Source organism: Microcebus murinus, chromosome 7 (genome assembly GCF_040939455.1).
Source record: "Microcebus murinus isolate Inina chromosome 7, M.murinus_Inina_mat1.0, whole genome shotgun sequence".
Lineage (NCBI taxonomy): Eukaryota > Metazoa > Chordata > Mammalia > Primates > Cheirogaleidae > Microcebus > Microcebus murinus.
In genome coordinates, this window is record NC_134110.1 from 86,131,821 (window position 1) to 86,152,494 (window position 20,674).

General features: G+C 38.3%; 1 protein-coding gene across 15 annotated transcripts in view; it reads left to right on the forward strand.

The window, feature by feature from the left end:
- Positions 1-20,674, forward strand: part of EYA1 (EYA transcriptional coactivator and phosphatase 1) — a 307,766-nt gene that overhangs the window by 186,583 nt on the left and 100,509 nt on the right. For 10 of the 15 annotated variants that reach the window (XM_076005221.1, XM_076005220.1, XM_076005230.1 and 7 more), the window contains 3 exons: positions 6,435-6,504; positions 6,828-6,973; positions 10,784-10,921. In XM_076005221.1, coding sequence (XP_075861336.1) covers positions 6,435-6,504; positions 6,828-6,973; positions 10,784-10,921 — 354 coding nt within the window. The remainder of the gene's footprint in view (positions 1-6,434; positions 6,505-6,827; positions 6,974-10,783; positions 10,922-20,674) is intronic. The other 5 variants (XM_076005224.1, XM_012770770.2, XM_076005223.1 and 2 more) reach the window with 4 other exon arrangements.

The following is a 20,674-nucleotide window of genomic DNA, read 5'->3' on the forward strand; positions in this document are numbered from 1 at the left end:
AGGGTTTTGGGGGAAAAAAAAAAGAAGCCTCCTTTAATTCCAATCTGGCCTTTTTACCTCTGTGGTCACTATTCCTACTTTCTTCTCCATAATGGCTTAAAAATTCACATACACTTAAAAATCCCCATCCCAGCTATCCTTCGTGTCTTAAGAAAATAGACAACAAAGATAGAGAAGAAATGGAGCCACTCTGATGCTGGCCATCACTGTCTCTACCTCTATCTTTCGAGGCACCCTAGCAGCTTAAAGGGTAGGAGATGGTGAGCCTCACTCTTTTCCAGGGAGTCGCTCATGTATCCCAGGATGGGGAGAGTGAAGGAGAAATGTTGGTTTTCCAAGGCATGTGGCTGAATTGAAAATCACAAGGTTGGTTATCATGCTTTCAAAATATTGTGATGTTTTGCTCATGTACTATTTACCAATGAAAAGCAATATTTTAATGTTTTAAAATTTAAGAACTGACTGGGCATGGTAATCCTAGCACTGTAATCCTAGCACTCTGGGAGGCCAAGGTGGAAGGATCGCTTGAGCTCACGGTTTCGAGACCAGCCTGAGTAAGAGTGAGATACCATCTCTACTAAAAATAGAAAAAATTAGCTAGGTGTGATGGCGTGTGCCTGTAGTCCCAGCTACTTTGGAAGCTGAGGCAGGAGGATTGATTGAGCCCAGGAGTTTGAGGTTGCTGTGAGCTAGGCTGATGTTATGGTACTCTAGCCCGGGCAACAGTGCAAAAATAAATAAATAAAAAATAAAATAAAATTTAAGAACAATAGAGATTGAAAAGAATGTGTTTTTAGTATCTTTGCTGCTTCTAGCATTTCCACAAAGCCTAAATTTGTTATTAAGTTAAATAAAACACCAATTGATGATATTGATTGATATTGATGTCCAGTGGTATTAATATTTGAAAATTGAAAATAGAAACAAGAATGCTTCTGGAGGACAAAAAATATCACAAGTGACAAATATGGTTTCTTTATTTTTTAATTGTTCATAAACATACATAGTGCTGTGGGTCTGATGCATTCTTTCAACAATTAGTTATTGAGCACCTACTGTATGCCAAGCAGTGTTGTAGGCAGTGGGAATATAGCAGTGAAAAGGTAGACAGGGTCCCTGCCCTCGTGGAGATTTCATTCTTGCAGGAGAGACAGATAACACAGGGTAAGTGGTAGGTGTCAGTGTACATAAATAGACAGTGAAAAGTGCGATGAAGAAAATGAAAGCTGATCAAAGAACACAGTGGGGGAGAGGACGGGGGCCTCTCATAGAGGACCTGCTCTGAGGAGATAGCATCTAAGCCGAAATCTTGGGGAAGTGAGGGAGTAAGTTTGGGTTAAACTAAATGTGATAGGATAATGGAGGGCTTGGAGATGAGGGTCAGAGGAGGTTGTGACATGATCTAATTTATATTTTTAAGAGATCACAGTTGCATGGAAGGTGCTTTATGGGGAGGAGAGAGGGCGGAAGCAGGGAGACCAGCATTTGCCTCGCTCAGAAGAAAGATGACTGTGTTAGCTCACATGTCTGAGCTCAGATGTCTCACGAAAGATGTCTTCGTAGAAGAGCCACCCAGCAGGATTGAACACGCCAGGATTTTGTTAAGGGAAAGGAGGGGAGAAGGAAGGATGGAAGGTTAGGTTAGGTGGGAGCATCTGAGGCTTCCTTGCATCCTAAGGACATTTCATCAAGGCCATCAGAGGAGTCCAAGCCTCCCAGGAACAGGCTGTCTCAGTGTCCCTGATGCAGTGTCATTGGTCAAGGGAAACCCTTTAAAACGTGGCCTCTCTGATTTTGCACAAGTAGATTTCAGAGCTTAGCAGCCGGGGCCCTGTTCAGGTACACGCAGGCCCTGCCGTGGGAGAAGCAGGGCATGCCTTGTCTAGTTGTCACAGTGTTGCTGATAGGAGCAGAACGACAGAGGAGAAGTGAGCAGTTGTGAGATTTGGGCTGCGTGCTGAAGGGAAAGCAGACTGGACTTAGGACACAAGGGAAGGTGGGGAGTGGGGAGAGAGAAGAGTCTAGACTGACTTCCAGCATTTGACCTGCTTGTCTGGCTGAATGGTGCTGCCCCGATGGGATGGGAGCTGCAGGAGCAGTGAGCTAAGGACACGCTGACTTTGAGGTTTCTGTCCCTCTTCCCAGTGGATTCTCAAGCTAGTGATTATTATTCCCTTTGGGTTCTCCTCTCCCTTCCTACAGGATTTGAGGAGCTTCTTTAAATTATATGTTGGAACTAGGAAAAAGAACGGAATAACTGAAAACAAATGTTCTAAAGCAGATAAGGAGGGACTGGTTGTCCACATGCTCCCAAGGCTCTGTGGCATGTGTACTTTGGAGTTCACTAACGGTAAAACGACCATTTTATTTACCTTGATAGATGATCTGGGGGCATTCCCTTTGCTTGGGGTTATTCTAGTCCCATGAAATTAAAATTAAATCTGAATTCCTGGATGACTGTTTAAGAAAGTTAAAAGATGTTTTAGGCCATTTAGGAAGAAAATACTTGAAGTATAAGTTGGCAGATTTTTGACTGTCGGCTGCATAAGAGCTTGCAGGGGTTTGGATTTAAGAGAAAGCCCAAAAGATCAGGCTTAATATATGGCACTTGAAATAGTCAACAAGTTTCAGTGCATATAATTAGATGAGTAGCAGCAAGACAGCATTGTAGGTTCTTCACATTGATTTCATAAGGAATACGCTTTACTGAAATTTACATTGCCAAAGAGCCGAATAGGGTTAAGTATCTTTGTTTGTAAATAACTTAAAGTAATTGAACCATTGTTCAAATCATGTGGCTTTAAAAAAATCTACTTATGACCGGAATCTCACATTCTTTTTAAATGAATCTTGTTTACTGATTACTTACCACATGCCAGCCCCTATCAGGTGCTGAGGAAACAAAGGAGAGTAAGAAGTCCCTAGTCCCAGAAGCTCAGGGTTAGCAGAGGAAAGCAACCGTCTGTGTACTGCATACACTAGCTGTAATGCAATGTGGTGAGTGCTGCATTGCCACTATTCCTGACATTCCAATAAAGTGCCAAGGAGGAAGACCTTATCCTAAAGAGAAGATCATGTGTTAGTCCCCATGATGGAGCAAGTGTTTGTCAGGCGTAGGAAAGAAGAGCATTACAAGGCAGAAGAGTCTAGTGTGAACAACCAAGACAGACATAAAAATACACCACATGGACAGGCAGTCCTGAAGTCCAGGGAGGCTAGATAATACTAAACCCAGGAGGGAGTTGAAGCTTGAATCCGTTTATAAACTTTGCCAAGAAATTTGGAGTTTATCGCAGGGATAACGTGAGCAGTCAAAAGATTGTAAGCTGGAGGCTGGATGTGAAGAGGGAGGTTTCCATTTAAGAAAATTCACTGTGGTGGCAGTGGTGAGAACCAAGGGCAAAGGGCGGCTGTCACAGGGACAGTAGCTGTAGGCTGTTACACTGATACAGGGGGGACGTAATGAGGACCTGAACTGGGACTGAAATCCTGGGAGTAGGGATGGAGCACACAGGACGGATCAGTAGGCAATTTCTGCACTTGGGGTGGGTGAATGACTTGAGAGTCACGAAATAGAGGGAAAAAAATGAGATGACGTTGAGGTTTCTAGCTAGGGCATCAGGAGAATAGTATGTTTTGGTGGAAGAAGTTAGGCCAACTTGGCTTCTCATACCAAGTTCCCCATTTATTTGCGTGGACGTGTTACTTCCCTTCATCCCTGGTCCCTCCTGTGTAAAATGAAGACAGAGAATCCCACCCCTAAACGTGTTGCTGGACAGATGTTGATGCTGTCTGCTGAACAGAGTTAAAAGTACAAAAGGAAGACCATATTTGATAGCACAACAAAGTGACTACAATCAATAATACGTTAGAGTACACTTTAAAATAACTAAAAGAGTGGAATTGGAATGTTCCTAGCACAAAGAAATGATAAATGCCTGAGGTGATGGATACTCTGATTATCATAACTTGGTTAATTCACAGCATATGCCGATAGCCAAAACGTCACAGGTACACTATAAAAATATGCAACTATTATGCACCCATAATAATTAAAAATTTTTAAATATATAAAACTGGAGGGAAAAAATAGGAAGGACAAGTTTGGGAGCAAATATAGTGGGAATCTGGGAATCTGAGAAAATAAACATTATTACACATAGAATGTGTTGTTATTCACTTTATGTCAATTATCTCATTTAGTCCTCACAACAATCCTGGAGGTACCTGGGTAACATTACTAGCATCATTTTACAGGAGAAAGTATTAAATTTTAGAGGGAATAAATTGACTAAGACCACATAGAAGAATTGGGATTTGAATCTGAGCTGAAATTAAATTCTGATTACAGATTCTATGTTTAATTACCACACTCTGCAGCCTCCTAATCATTCTTCATGTAGATGAACACATACTGTGCATATAATTTAAAGCAAAGATCCATAGAACATACCGTACCCTGTGTAATATCCCTGATATCTTCTATTCTGTTGTTTGTTAAAAAAAAAACAAAAAACAAACAATTACTAGGTACAACCTATTAAGTTGGGTTTATGAGCTTTTCATGGGTCATGACCCACAATTTGAAAAACACAAACATAGAGCTAGAAAAGAACAGCAGGGTTTCTGTGGCTTTTGCCATCAGGTGGCATTGTATTTTTTTGTTGTTTGGTTTTTAAACAATTATTTTTAATCATATTACTCGTCCAGCAGCTCTGCTGGATAAGTCCACCTCACCTTACCCTGGGCCTCTTTTCAGGGATTAGACAGGAGAATAGAAGAGGTCGTAGCTGCAGATGACCCAGGCAAGTGGTAGCCCTTTATAGTTCCAATGTTCTCTCACTAATCCCTCCTCTCTATAAATTGCCGTATTTAACACATTCTCCCACAGCCCCTTTGTGTGTCAGCATTCCCACGTGTAGCAGGCAGAACTTGTCTTTGCACGTTTGCATTTGCAGCATCTAGCACGGCACCTGGAACAGAGCAGTGACTCAGTATGTGCCAAAAGACGGGGGCCACCAGCTGCGCTGGCCTGCCACCTCTTCAGTGCGAGTCCATCTGTGCCGAGTGGGCGACCAGATGGTTGCAGCCTGGGAGCTTGCAAGAGTAATACTAATCCAGATCTGTTCTATTGTCACTGGGTGTTAGGCCTCGTTTGTTTCACAAGGAAAGGATTATTCATAGATTTGGAGATTCTAGTCCAGTTTACCACTGTTCTCCCAAATATGGGCTGGAAAATTAAATTTGAGAAGCACTGGTGTACTGATGTGAGAACGTGAAAAATATATAAAACTTTGAGTGCATGGAACCTTCTGAATGGATTTGTAATGTAGTATACTATTAATATTAATAGTAGAGCCTCTGAAGAGAGCGATTATTAGTGGAAGAAGAAAATAAACCTCTTAAATCTAATAATAATTATACCCAAAGAATATGCATCTTAGCCAGGTAGAGATTAGGGAGTTGGAGAGAAAAATATACATTTATAGGTACAGATTTACACAGAAATGTAAATATGCCTATTTATATACATGTACATATATGTAAATAGAGTGTTCTTATTTACACAGATGAAACTGAGAGCTATTTTACACCCTTAGGTGAGTTAATATGGGTTTTTGCTGCTTTAGTACAGAATGAGAGTGAAAGTATATTTGATAGAAGTTTAGTGTATTTCTGAAACATATTGAATTAAGTAAATGTGATTAAAAAGAAATTAAGTTCTGCTTGAATGCTTAAATACCTCTTTCAAAAAAAAAAAAAGCAAAAAAAGGTTTTTTACTTGAACATTAAAGTTGAATGCATATAAGTAAAAGGCAAAGGAACGCCCAGATCAGCACAAGAAAAAACAGGCTTAGCTTGCAACTTGAGAAGTTTAAGAGAGTTATAGGAATGCATTTTTACTATTATACAAAACGTTGCTAAATCAGCACAGGCAAATGAGGATCTATCCTGTTTCTCCTCACCTGAGAGAAGATTAGACCACGTTTCTTGGTAATACAGCCTTGGGTTTGTGTGTCCCTGTTGAGCACAGACAATGGACCAGATGACCTTTCACGGTCCTGCCCAACCCTGCAGTTCAACTTCATGCCTCCCTTTCAGCATGACTTCCCAAACAGTAGCCAGGACACCTTGTACTCTTAAGCGTTGCCACTGTAAAAGCCATTACAGCATGCTGACAGGTATTTAACAAGACTGCGACTGTGTTTTGTAAGAGTTCGTTTAAAATTAGAGCCACTTAATCAGTTCCTATCAGTTCCTTTTTATAGTTTAACTTTCTATTAGGACAAACCATATGAAATTGCTATTTCTGTAGGTCATAGAGAACAAATATCTGAAATTTCATGTGGCCAACCCATAGTTTAATATACATGAATGCTTTCTACATATTTTGTATCATGCTTGGATTATTGTGCATTGTTTGTTTGTTTCAGCAATTGGGAGCAGTAGTTTCAGCCCAAGACCGAGTCACCAGTTCTCTCCACCACAGATTTATCCTTCCAAGTAAGATATATTTTCTCTTAATCAATAAATAACTTTTCTGAGTAGACTCTTACCTTATTTCAAGTCATATCTGTGCCCACATGTTCCATCTTAATTTAAATGGGAATGTGTTTCATAGAGACGTAAATATATTTAAACAGTTTATGTTGAACATCATGTAGTAGAGACACTGAAGTTTTTCAGTGGTTTGTCTATTATATTTGAAAGTTTTTCTTTGAGATACAGTCTTTAACTGGAATTTGTGATGTGGTTGTTAATCGGTTACCTTGCATGTTTCCATCTAATGCATGGGCTTTCTATTTTCTGTCATTTCTGACAAATAGCAGACCATACCCACATATTCTCCCTACTCCTTCCTCACAAACTATGGCTGCATATGGGCAAACACAGTTTACCACAGGAATGCAACAAGCTACAGCCTACGCCACATACCCACAGCCAGGACAGCCGTATGGAATTTCCTCATACGGTGAGTAACCTGCCACTGCAGTGGCGACGTTATCTAGTGGGCATACGTGTGTTTCTGAGTGGTACTTAAAGACCGTCCACTGGGGGGGCCACTTTAGAAAGTGTCGTCACCTTTCATGTCTAAATTCTTATTATGATGATTTCCAAAGACCATTGTAAGAACTGGTGGCTCCTTACCTGGAGGTCAGAGGTGGCCAGTAGATTGCGTGGTTCGCGTGCCCTCTTGCTCTCATTTTTCTCCGTTTATATCTCACCTCTGAGTTTGCCATTTGAGCGCTCGGCTCTGGAATCCAAAATATTTTTGTGCATATTTGCGATAAAACGGCTGTGAATGAAGTCTTTTGGGGTAAAGATTCATTTCCTATTTATCAGATGCACAGCTGTGATTAGGGAAGTACAAGTGGAATTCAACAAACCCTCACTCTAAACTTGAGGGTGGTAGACTTCTCAGATTTCAGCATTATCAACCATTAGGAAAAATGACCTATGGATCACCGCCTGGACTGCACTTTGAAGAGGCAAATCAGGAAACATTTAAAGCTCACATCGCTATTTGTTCCTCCCCACCTGGAGATTATCTTTATCTTGGTGTAATTTAACTCGATTGTTACGGAGTCAACACCTGTAAATTAAAAATAAGTCCCGCAAAGTCCCAAATTCTAGTTTTTAAAAAAGCCTTAGGATTTTAAAATGCCTTTTCTTCAATTGAATTGCCATTGCAATTTTAAACAAATTGAACTGAATAAAAATATGTGAATTATTGGCATTTTATTAAGATAAAAATAAAACTAGTGATCAAGAAAAAGTATATGGGCACTTGGAGGAAAGAACTAGTAGAATAAGTAATTTTGTACTTGTTGCACAGAATTATATTTTTTGTGACCAACATTCTAATTGTGCTTCTGCTTGATACTGTTTTGTAGTACTCTTTTCTGCAATATAGTAAAAGAATTAATGATGTTCTTTAAAGATTTCATTAATAATTAGATAAATTACATTATTCCTCTTAATTCTGTCTTACTTCAAACAAAATTGACCATTTATGAATTTCTTTTAAAATATGTAGAAATAAAAATCTAAATTATATATAACTTCAGCCTTTATACCTTTATTTCAAACCTATCAGAACTGAAGGTTAGCTAGATAGATATTTTTAAAGTAGACTTTAGAAACAGCCTTAAAATGGAGTTTCTGGAATTATCTTTGATTTCCATAATTTTTATTCAGAAAGTTCCTCATAATAGTATTAGATATGAATCAAATTTATCTGTGATTTACTTTCAAACTATTCTTGGGCTAAAAGAGAAAAAAAAGAATCTGTGTTTTAAATTGTGCAGATTCCATTCTATATAATAGGAGTCAAGACAGTGTCTAATTTAATGTCTTAAAATTCATGTGTAAGATGGTTATTTGAAGTGTAAAAGTCTTTTTCAGTACACACAGTACCAAAGTACTGTCGACCTACCAATGCTGCCATGGGAGGCGCCATTCCCACCGCTGCCTGGGCTGCCAGCCCCCCACCTCCTTTCTTCTTTCGCCCCATGCGCCCACCCACCCCTTGTTCAGTCACAGGGCCTGGGCAGCTCCTTTTGCCGATATCTGGGCTGAAGGGACTCTTCCAGTTCTAAAGCAGTAATGGATGTTCTTGTTGTCTGAAATAGCTGTTCCAGGATGGTGCAATGAGCAGAGAGTCTTGAGAATAGAATCAGGAGCAGCAGAGTGAGGATGGGGATTTTAGTGTGATAGGTGAGGATCAGGGAGGTGCTGAGAACATGGCTCAGTGTGAAGGGCTTGGATTCTAGAGCTGTCCATGGCTATAAATCCCATGGGAATAATTTTCAGTCCTTAGCATTTTTTCTGGTCACCCCCTTTCTTCTCTTTTTGGGCCTTGCGTACAAGGAGATGCTCCAAGATTCTATTTTCCTTGGGCCAAAGCATTGAAAAATATGGTAGCCTTCTCCCCCTCTGCTTGTTCATGAAGGAGGAACACATAGTTTAGGGTTGTCACTGCTGATAATCAAGGTCCAGATGGTCTTAAAAAGCTTTCCCCAAGGACTTGTGCCCCTTGACGTTTTACTTAGACTCTGTAAGAAAAGATAAGGCATGGCCGGGCGCGGTGGCTCACACCTATGATCCTAGCACTCTGGGAGGTCAAGGTGGGTGGATCGTTTGAGCTCAGGAGTTCAGAGAAAAGATAGGTATATCTTTTTGTAGTGAGAATTAGGAGAGTAAAGGAGAAAAACAATTCATTCTATTCTCCACTGGATCTGCTTGGAGTGTACCAGTGAAATGACTTTGTCATCTTACAGGTAGAAGTCATGGAGAGAGGCACAGCTATGGGAGTTTTCTGCCTCTTCTTGCTTTTCCTTACATGTTCTTATCACAGCCATCCCCATCCCGAACCTTCAGGCTAAAAACAGGAGGTGGTACAGGAGACGGCTGGAAATAGATCAGGATAGTCTCAAATGGAGAAAGAAGGGGAAACTCCGTAGTGGTGACAATATGAAAAGGAGTTTCTAGAGCTACCAAGCCACCTGTCTTGGGAAGGTGTGTTTCCAGAGTCCCTTTATGTGTACAGATTATTCATTGGTTTGGGATTGCCTGTACAGGGACGATCACATTTTTTTAAAAATGTTAAGGTTGTATTCAAACTTAAATGTTAAGGTCATTATGAAGTTATTTAGAGATACTCCAGGAATTAGAATAGGCTCCTCAGCCAAGAGTCAGATTCTTCCACTGCCTTAGGACAATTACCTAACTTCATTCTACTGGTGAAATTCCCCTAAAATGGAAATAAACAGTAAGACTACTGTGTATTCTAGATGCTAAAGATACCATTTATCTTAAGTGCAAAGCAAAATTATTCAAAAATGTGAATTCCCTTGGCAGAGATTTCTCCCGTCCCTCTGTGGGAATTAAGGACAGTTGTTCACTTTTACGACTGTCTTTAATTATGATCCGGAGCTGAGCCGTATACCTCAGCGCTGCCAAACCCAAGTCTGGAATTACAGTGTCAGCCTGGTGCTTTGGGGGAAGTATTTGGGGACCACAGATACATTATTTTCGTGCTGCCATATGATAAAACAAAGGTACTTTAGACTACATTTAAAACAATTATATCTGAATATTTGAAACTAAAAGGGACAAAAAGGTAACTGCTTGTCAACTTCACTTGTTTATAAATCCCTGTGCTGTTGTACAGGATTCAGTTCTTTAGTTCCACTTCCTTTTTGCTTACTTGCTGAGAGGACTTAGATGTTAAGGAGAAGGCTTTGTTACATGTTGCTTAATTTTGTGCCCAATGTACCTTCCTCTGACTTAAAAATGAGTTGTGTACTAAAATCAGCTTTGCGGTAGAATAAGGCAGAAGAAAAAACACTGTGAGGCTAGAGCCTCTAATCATTTTTTAGGAAAAAAATTCATTTTGATAGTAGTTAATATAACAACTTTGGAATAATTTAACTAAGTTTAATTATGGCTATGTCTTAAGTACAAAGGAGATGATCTTCAACTCATGTAAAACAACAAAATGAAGTATAGAAATGATATCACTGGAGTTATATTTTATAGGAAGTTGAATGCAGAACAAGAGAGAATAGTGTGGATAGGCAAATCTGTAACAAACCCCAGATTTTTTTTAAAAAATTGAAGTTGTACTTTGTGATATTTCCATTATAAGCATGTATACTCTTTGTCACTGAGATAAGAGTGGGAGGCATTTGTGACCAAACAGTTGTGGAAGTCTGTGTTTTTGTATATTTACCAGCTTTTGAAAATGAACAGATAGATAAGCTATCACTAACTGATTTAGGTGCATTGTGGGCAGGCATCAAGACCGAAGGTGGATTGTCACAGTCTCAGTCACCTGGACAGACAGGATTTCTCAGCTATGGCACAAGCTTTGGCACCCCTCAACCTGGACAGGCACCGTACAGCTACCAGATGCAAGGTCTGTATACATATGGACATTGCTGTTTTCCTTACCCTTGTAGGCTGATAGTTAATTTCTAAAGTAGAATCTGGTATTTTGTGTAAGTAGTCAGTGACGCCAGCAAATGGACTGTGCGTAGCAGCTGCACACCTTCTTCTAGTTCAGCTCTTTACTTACCTACTCTCTGGGCCTAAATGTCTGTGTTTATAACATCAAGAAGTTAGACTGATCTATAAGGTTCTTTTCAAAAAAGCCGTAAAACTTTTTGTGAAGCTATTTCTTCCTTCCGTCGTCTTCTATCAATTAAAAAAGGAATGAAAAATTCAAAAGTCAAATGTGTAAGAGGCTGTGATGTGGTTGGTATATGCTAAAAAACTCCAGCACTTGGTTTTACCAACTAATTTTTCTAAAAGGGCTGTTTTCTTTATTTTTATTATGGGGTAGAGGTTGGAGGGTGGCAATCATAGCTCTAGAAATAAAGATGTGATATGCGTTGACTAAATGATCTGCCAAAGACCAGTAAATCAGGTTTACAGCCTTCCAGTGAACCTTGAAGACAGTGCTTCCAAGAATCTGTCCCTGGGTTCTGTTTGTGAAACTATAGGCAAAACATAACGTAAGTGCCAGTCAAATGGAATGACAGCTGAAAGTTTATATTGTCAAAGCTGGTTTCAAGAATACATAGACATTATTTATAATTAGCATATTTTATATTATGCACACACATCTGTAAAATACTTGAGAATAGTTTCCACATAACTTAAACATTCTGCTAATATCTTGTTTTTACTATAAATCAGTTTAACAAACCATATTTAGCCTCCAAATATGTTCCAAGCCGTAGATAAGTTAAATCCCTGATTACCACTTTTTGATTGAAGGAGGTTCTTTTTTTATAGTTTTTATCTTTTTTATATCTTTTATCTTGTCCTTCACTATATTAATGTTTGTTTATTGTAGATAAATGAGAATGCACAAAGAAGCAAAAATAATTACAATCCTGTATCTCATACATGTATTATTATAATTTTGATACATATTCTTCTAGATATTCAGCATGGAACCATATTGTGTAATATAGTATTGCAACCTGCTATTTTCGGTCACAAATATACTGTAAATATCTTTTCACATCAATGAGTTCTGCTCTGCACCATCATTTTAATGGCTACATGGTTGTATCTTATTTAATTCTCTATTATTGGACATCTAGGTCCATATCTCATCTACATCTTTAATTATTTCCTTTGGATAAGTTTAAGTGTAGGATTTATAAGTAAACTGTTTATACTCTTTTAAGAATTTCTTATACATTTACACAAGGAAATGCTGTGTATTAGAGTGCATACATTGGGTAATATCTTATTATTTTCACACATTTTTTAAAAACTGAGAAAGTAATTTTTCCTCTTTTCAATAGTGATGTTCATTTTTGTCTTATTACATTAAAGATCTTAACCTTTTATAGTGTTTCATAAATATATTTTCAGTTTATCATTTGTAAGCGTTTTTTTCCCCTGTACAGCAAACTAGACTTTGTGGGACAAGATCCATTAATCTTTTTATATTTGATTTTGCCTTTGGTTCAGAAAGACCTGAATTACAAAGTTTGATATATTTAGTGGTTACTCTTATGTAGAATGTATTGCTAGAAGGATACACTTATGTGTCTCCTTCCAGAAATTTTAATCTGCCTTGGAAAAGCACTGTTTCTACACATGCTGAATATCGATTGAGTAAAGGGATAAAAAGAACAGAAAGTGATGGAAAGACTTCATTAATGAATGTAACAGTCCTAGGCTCTAGTAATGAAACAGATCATAAGGCAGACAAGCTGTGTTTTACTCATAGAGCTTTTGTTCTTGTCAAGGAGAGAGATGGTAGACAAACAACCAAATAAATTACACAGTTGCAGAGTCCTCTGGGAGCTTTGAGGGAAATAAACAGAGCGCCATAGTGGGTCCCGTTCGTTGTCCACCAAGCATCCAGGTCTCTTTGCGAAGCGGGTCCTAAAGGTGAGAAGGAGGCAGATGAAGTGCCCTCCCTGGAGCAGAGCTACAGGTGTGTGGTACCTGGGCCTGTGCCCGTGCGTGGCCTCACAGTTACCTGTCTGCCGTGAGCTAAGTATAGAAATTGAGAGCATTCGGGAACTTTCATAGTCGGTTGATAGTAAATTTTATGTCTGTTAAATCCAATAATTGTTTTAAATGAGACTTGTACTCTTTTTTATTTCATTTTTAAAGAAATACATGACTATTGTATTCGGCTCAGTTGTTAATCTGTGAAGGATTAGGGGAAAAAGCTGGTCGTGAGCCTCAGGTAGTTGGAGAAATATTGTACTTGAGAGTTACTTGTAGCTCTTGCTCTTCTCCCAGGTTGAGATCTAGGAAGCAGAAACAAAAAGGACTAACCAGCTATCAGGGTATAGCATGGTGCTATAGTAAAGAACAGTGGAAATGAAGGAGAAAAGGAAATTAATTTGGAGAAAATTGAAAACTCTTTATTTTCAAAAAGCAAGTACAACGTGTAGTGCTAGATAAGGCATTGCTTTTCTACCCATAGGTTTTGTTGTGTCTGGTCTTACCAGATAGTGCATCAAAGTTTTTGCATATTTTTGTACATCCGCTAGTTGAATGGCCTTTCCGGTGGGATTTTCTTTGAGGTATTATGTTATATGGGTATTTCTATAATGGTATTTGGCTCAATTTTAGGTTGTTGAATATAAAGCTTGAGCATCCCTAATTCAAAAATCTGAAATCTGAAAAGCTCCGAAATTTCTGAAAGTTTTTGAGTGCTGACATGATGATCAAAGGAAATGCTCATTGGAGCATTCAGGATTTCGGGTTTCTGGATTAGGGATACTCACCCAGAATGTAATGCAAATATTTCAAAAGTTGAAAAATGTCTGATGTTCAAAACACTTACGGTTTCTGGCATTTCAGATAAGGGATATTCCCCCTGTAATATTATTTCCACATATCAAGCCAAATGATAATATGCTATTAACAGGAAACTTAACTTGCCAATGTGATGATGGATGATGATATATACTTTGCTATAGAATGTATATGGCCATATTTGGGTACATAATTAAATTCTGATTAATATAGATTTCTTAAATATTAAATGTAGTATGAAAACTACCTCACCATTATTCAATTGTGTGCCTAGTTGTGGGAGTCTATTGACCTTTGAGTGTCTTTTCAGTATTTTTTTTAATATAGTAATGTTTAAAATGTCTAAAATTATTCTCAACACTCTCTAAATTCTATTACTCCTTAATGAATAATGGTGAGTTTTGCTTATATCAATTTCATTTTATAGCTATTAAAAATTCTGAGAATCCTGAATGAGATTATATTTATTTTAGTGATCTGGGAATATTTTTGCCTAGCTTTTTCCAGGAAGATCTTTTATATTTTTTTAAAATGTAAGGTATAGTGATTACTTATTCAGAGATTTGGCTGAATTTCATAATAATAGAAGAAATATTGTGGTAGCCCATATGACTCAAACTTAAGTGTGTTGTGTATGCTTCGTCTAGGTGTTATGCTGAGTAATTTAAAGAAAATTTATGATGATCACATCTTTGGTTCTATCAGGCATAGAAGGACTAGACTAAAGACATAATGAAATCTTTCATCCTGTTAACAATATAGGTGCTGGGGTCAGACTTTCTGTCTGTGGTTTCTGCTGTTGTTTTCTGTGGGCTTTGCGCAGGCTACCTGACTTCTTCACATCTCTCTTTCCTCATCTGGAATATGGGATGGTGTCTACTCCCACAGTAGTATTGTGAGATTTAGTTGAGATTATATGTGTAAATCACTCTGACCCACGTGTGGTATAGAGTAAGAACCCATAATGCTGGTTTCCATTTTTACTGTTCCCATTGTGATGATGATGCGGTTACTATTAATTATTACGGTCCAGCTTTTGGGATGGTTTCAGATTAGGAAGCATTACTTAAATCTCCCTCTCTTCCATTTCCCAAGGGAGGAATATGAATATATATATTAAATATAATTTAAAATTTAATACAAATAATATAATGAAAATATATATTTAAAATCTTTTAAATATTATCAAAGAGAACTCCAAGAACCCAATGACTAAATAAGCATAGAGAAAAAAGAGCCAAATGGAATTAATGTGCTGGCATGGAAAGAAAATTACTACCGACAAAGGTCAGGCTTTTTGTACATGATACAAGAAGAGTGGGAGAAACAAGAAAAAGCAGCCAAGAGCGTGAAGAAGGAAATCATAAGAGAGGAAAAGTTGGATTGGCAGCAGTGGTGTAGGGTATTGGAAAGTGGGAGCGGGTGGGAAGCACAGAAGAGCCAGTGACAAAGAACCACTCTCAGCTCTACAGTGGTTGGGAAAGAAAGAAGTATCAACCAAGTTCTGTGCCCAAGTGTCCCTGCAGTCATGTCTCTACTTTGAGTTCAAGGAATGGGTGGAGAAAGAGGAGACAACAGCAAATTGTTGAGTTCAGAAGATTAGGGAAGACGATGAGAATGTACCAAGCTATACTTGTGTAGAGATGGAAAACTCTAGTGCCCATCCAACAATATAAAGTAACAGCTGACATTTATTGAGTGCTGTTTATATGCTAGGGATTTATCTAGTTATTTCCCATGTGACATCTCATTTAATTTTCATAATAACCCTGAGCAATGACTTTAAAGGATACAAGATCCTGAAAATGCTGAAGAACGCATAAAATTAGCAATTTATTTTGTTTGTATATCAGTAGTGACTCAGGATAGCTACTCAAAATCAAAACAGAGAATGGTTTAGAACTGTGTGACCCTGTTGAATTATACATACGCTTAAATTATAATACCTACAGGAGTGACTCAGAGAAAACTACAGAAAAACAAAATGTAGTTGCCTGTAGTGTTTAAATTTTCTGAAAAGTGGATGTGACCATTAAAACCTAGAGATTGCATTACACAAATAGTTATGTAACTAGCCAAACGCCAGCTCATGAAGCTCTAGAAACAATTTTTAGCGAACTCATCTCCGAGTACTGTCTGTGCTTAAACACTTTCACGGCCCTTAAAGAGCAGATTTGGCAATTCGTGGCCATTTTTTCACTGTTAAGCCTTGTAAACTGGGCCAGATTTACTTGGTGTCCTTGTTTGGTTCAGGTGATCCTTCTGGACCCTTCCGGCCCCAACGTCCAATGCTTCTGTCATGCCAGTCAGGCTTCTGTGAATTTGACACATGCTGTTTGTTTTTTTTTTTTTAAGCCGAACGAGGATCAGATTTTCATTTTGCCTGCGCTAATACTAAAATTCCATGGAATAAAACCTTGGTGATTGGGAAATCTGATTGCTTTCACCTGTGCTGCAAGATCACTGGGAAATTCTGTTTCTGCTTTAATTACTTCATTTGTACATCCAGTGAAAGATTAGAAACTTCAGTTCAACTGAGAAAGACAAAATGTTCTTATTCGTACACAGCTGTAGAGTTCACCCTGAGGAAGTGAAATCCTTATTCGTTTTTTGCCATTTTCCTGTTCCCTGGTGTTAGTGTTTCTGGAAGGAGCGTTGGAATGGTCTGAGGAGGTTTTTCTTCACACACCATTGACAAACTTGATGCAAATGAGTTCGCTGAATGGGTGGGTGTGGGCGGACAGAGAGCGCCTGGAGACCCCTGGGGCAGTTGTGCAGAAAACGTGTTTTCAGTGCTGCTCACCAGTCCCAGGGCACTAGCTGCAAGAGAGAAGCCGGGTGTTGAGTGTGAGTGTGTGTGTGTGTGTGCACGTGCACGTGCGTGCCCATGCCTGAAAGGTAAGAAAACCCTTTAGGAGAAGCTGCTGATTTACTTACCACTTTCACAGAATATCTGCCCAGTGTATCATAAAACAACTTTTACTCGCATTTTATGTAAAAGAGACAGCTAACTTGAGAATCAAACTTTTAGTTATTAGTATTTTTTAAATGCAGCTGGTACAGGGATGGGAAACCTATAGCCTTCTAAGTCCTTAAGTGCAGCCTTTGGACCAATCCAAATTTTACAAAACAAATACTTTTATTAAAAGGGGTGTCGCAGAAAAGATGGAGCTTTTCTTGCGTCCTTTTATGCTTAAAAAAGGGACAATCTTGAAATCAGAAGGCCGCAGTTTCCCCACTGCAGGCTGGTATGCCATCCATTTAACTCCGCATACCATATAGATTGATAGTTCCACCTAACACAGGAAACAATAAACTGTGTTCATGTTGGTGATGCCAAATGACAGGAAGAAAATGAAATTTTGTTCAGCAATCTGTTTGAGGGAAAGACCTGTATAATTTACTTGCAGAAGATTTCCACACACACACACAATTAAAATTCAGTTGTGTCTCTTAACTGGTTAAGCCTCAGCTTTGAGGAAAACCAGCCTTCCTTCATAGCTTAGTTCTATTGACTCTAGATTGCTGAAGGTAGTGACCATCTTTACTCTTGTTTTTATCTTCAGTGTTTAACATTATGCCTAAAACATGCAAATGCTTATTAGAAGTGGAGAGGTCTGTGGTCATAATGAAAGTTAGAAATTAAAATTCATAAAGGTCTCTAGTTCTCTTCATTTGGGGATGTGAATTTGGAATTTAGCATAATAAGAATTTCAGTTCATTTATTATCGTAATGTCTTTAAAGCAGTCTTCCCTTGCATTCATGCTAGCCGAGCTGCTTGGAGGCCGCAGCATCCTCGGTGGTATAGAATGCCATCCTCGGTGGTATAGAATGCCTTTGAGTGTTTTATTGCCCCAAACAGCAATGACGGTATGGGACATTCCTGCCATCCTGCGCTAGGGAAGGTGTCAGGATTTGCCGTGATAGATGGGGGCCTACACAGATGCACATGCACTAAAGGCAGAGGGCCCTGGAAACTCCGCTTTGTTTATTTTCCTTTAGGCTTTATTGCTCTCAGAGAAGAAAATAACACAAATTCTCACCCCCTCTTTGAATATAATGTTGTTTGTTCTGCTAAAGAGATTGGGGTCCAAACTAGTGAGGAGACACAGTGACTCAGGGTAGAGATTTGTTAAAGGGCATGTGGAAGGGACACAGCCCCCTCCCCATCAAGCCCCCACACCCATGGCTCATCATGAACTGGGAAGGGTCTAACAACATCGCCCTTGTTCACTTTGATCTGCTTTCCTACAGCTTTTCAAAATGTGCCTGAACTATTTCAGATTATTAGTCATTTAGAACTGTAAAATCGCTTAGCACAATGTACTGTTATACTTTTAAAGGTTTTCATTATCTATACAAATGGTATTTTTCAAAAGAATGACTTCAAAAGATAAAGTTATAGGAAAACGTATACTAAGCTTTTTATTTTTTTAAAATAATGTGGTATGATAAAGCATTTGAGATTTGTACTTTCTGGCATAAAATGCCATACAGAGTTAGAATTAGAGAATAGCTATTGCAGCTTGCACTCATGTTCAGAATCTCCCCTTAATTGTTTTGCCACTCATATTTAATTTTTAGTTCTTGGCTTTTTTTGCGTTCTAGAATTTTTTTTTTTTTTTTTTGCTTCAGTTGTTTTTATAAAAGTAATATTTTTGTTTCGGTTATTTTTGTATCTTGTATCATCCCAAGTGTTGAAAATTGGATGGAAATCTCTTGAAATCTAGGTATAGCAATAATTAGTGACCAATACCAATTTTATTATCTAAATGAGTTTTTTTTTTTTTTTTTTTGGTTAAAATATACCAACAAAGGTAAAACCTAAAGGCTTTGCCAACATTATTACCTAAGTTAAAAATTCTCTTTGGAAGTAAAAACTATTCCTAGGCTAAAAAGGAAAACCTGGTCATTTAAAATCTAGCTTCTAAAGAAGGGAAAAACCCTGCCTTTAAATAGCCCATCTGGCCTGCGGAGGCTTTTCCCCGGGGAGTTGCGCTAACTTCTGCCACATAGATCGAGCTTGATGATGGACATAGCCCATGGCAAAGAGGCCAGGGAAGGAAAGCAAATGGACTTCTGTGAAAATACACGAGGGACAAACAGCATCCTGCTTGCTGAGTAAGTGCTAGAAAATGCTCTAAAACATGGGAAGTACAGACAGGCCCCAGCAGGTCCAGCATTCTTATGTTGGCTGGGATTCGGGTTTTTAATGTGAGCCCTTGTTCTCTGTGAAGTAGACCTTTGACCTACATGTTACTCTTTTTATTTTATTTTTTTTTAAATTTTTTAAAAGTTTTTTGAAGTTATAGCTGGGCAGCGTTACCCAGGTTAAATCACACACAAAACTTTGATTTAATATTTTAAGTCATGCTATAAATCAACGTAGGCTGCGTTCTTCTTAACGCTGGTAGCGGAGATTTATTAATAAAAGTTTTATAAAGTTGGTTTGTTTTAAAAACAACAATCGCTCAGCGCCTGTAGAACTCAGTGGCCAAGACAGGATCTTCTGGCAAGACTGTTTCTTGTTTGTTATGGTTGACGAGAATGCCACACCCTTTCTCTGTAGGAACCCCCTGACAGTGACAAGAAGAAAGCAAAATCTTTGTGATACACTGTCCTTAGGATGCTTTATATGGTTTACTTTTAAATTTGCTAGCCTAAAAAAAAGGAGTTACAATGAAAAAGTCTTAGAAATGACTTTAATTATTTTAAAACTTTAATTATTTAAAACTTAAATTATTTAAAAACTTTAATTTATTTATTAAATTTCTTTGATGTTATTACGTGTCCCCTTTGCGTTTTTTTAAATTTTTGTGTAATCAAAAATTAATACCACTTCTTATATAATTTCTTTTCAACATTACTGGTTCAGAAAATCTAAAAAGTAGATTGGCATGGTGGAATCAAAAACACGAAAACAATTACCTGAAAGTGGAGCTAACTTGAACTCCCTAACCAGGAGACCATGCCCAAGGAAATCAGCATCCTCTATAATTCTTGGATGAAGATAAGGAGCCTGCCTCAGCTACCTCATGTGGCGATGTTGGAAATGACATGTAACAATGGATATGGAAGTATTGAGCTATATCTGTACTCTAAAACCAGAGGATGTTGTTGCATTCTGAATTTGAAGTTCTTATGCAAGCGAGACTCTTGTTTTCATTAATATACCTGAGATAATGCCAGTATCTGATCTAACGGACTAAATAGTCTCTTAGGAGGCCTTTGTACCATGAGGTCAGTGTTCAGTTAGGATGCTGATATTCAGAATAGGAAGGTTAACGTTCTGTTGGGATGCCCATGTGGTATGTGGATGTGAGGTCCTCATACTATCTCTGGGGTCCAGTGGTATTCATAGCTCAAGTCAGTGAGATTTTATGAGCTGTTCAAAATCTATGGCACTTAATCAACTTAAAATTTATTTGACTTAAAGCTCTGCTGGATTTTTTTTTTTTCCTGGAGGTTCAGAGATATTTTAACTCCTTTCAGAAGGTGCTTATAGGTCCGAATTTAATTTTCTCCATAAAATTTAAATTAAAATTGTGAGAACCTGATTTTTAAAGATAACCCTTTATATACCATCTAGTTTTAAAGAAACCAGCAAAGTGTATTCTGCAGATAAAATCTGAGACATCACATCAATTGTTATTTGGTTTTTCCTTTCCCTAATCTTTTTTTTTTTATTATTATTATTGCTGAACAGATAAGAAAGTTGAGAGACTTTTTTCTCCCCTGAAATCTTGTGTAGGCCATTAGTCACCCTTCCAAACTGCCCCCCCACACACACACACCCCAAAAGGGCATGGAAAGACCCCCTCCTGTCCCTCACCTGATTCTTCATGATAGTCGTGTTCTCCCTGGACCCTTTAG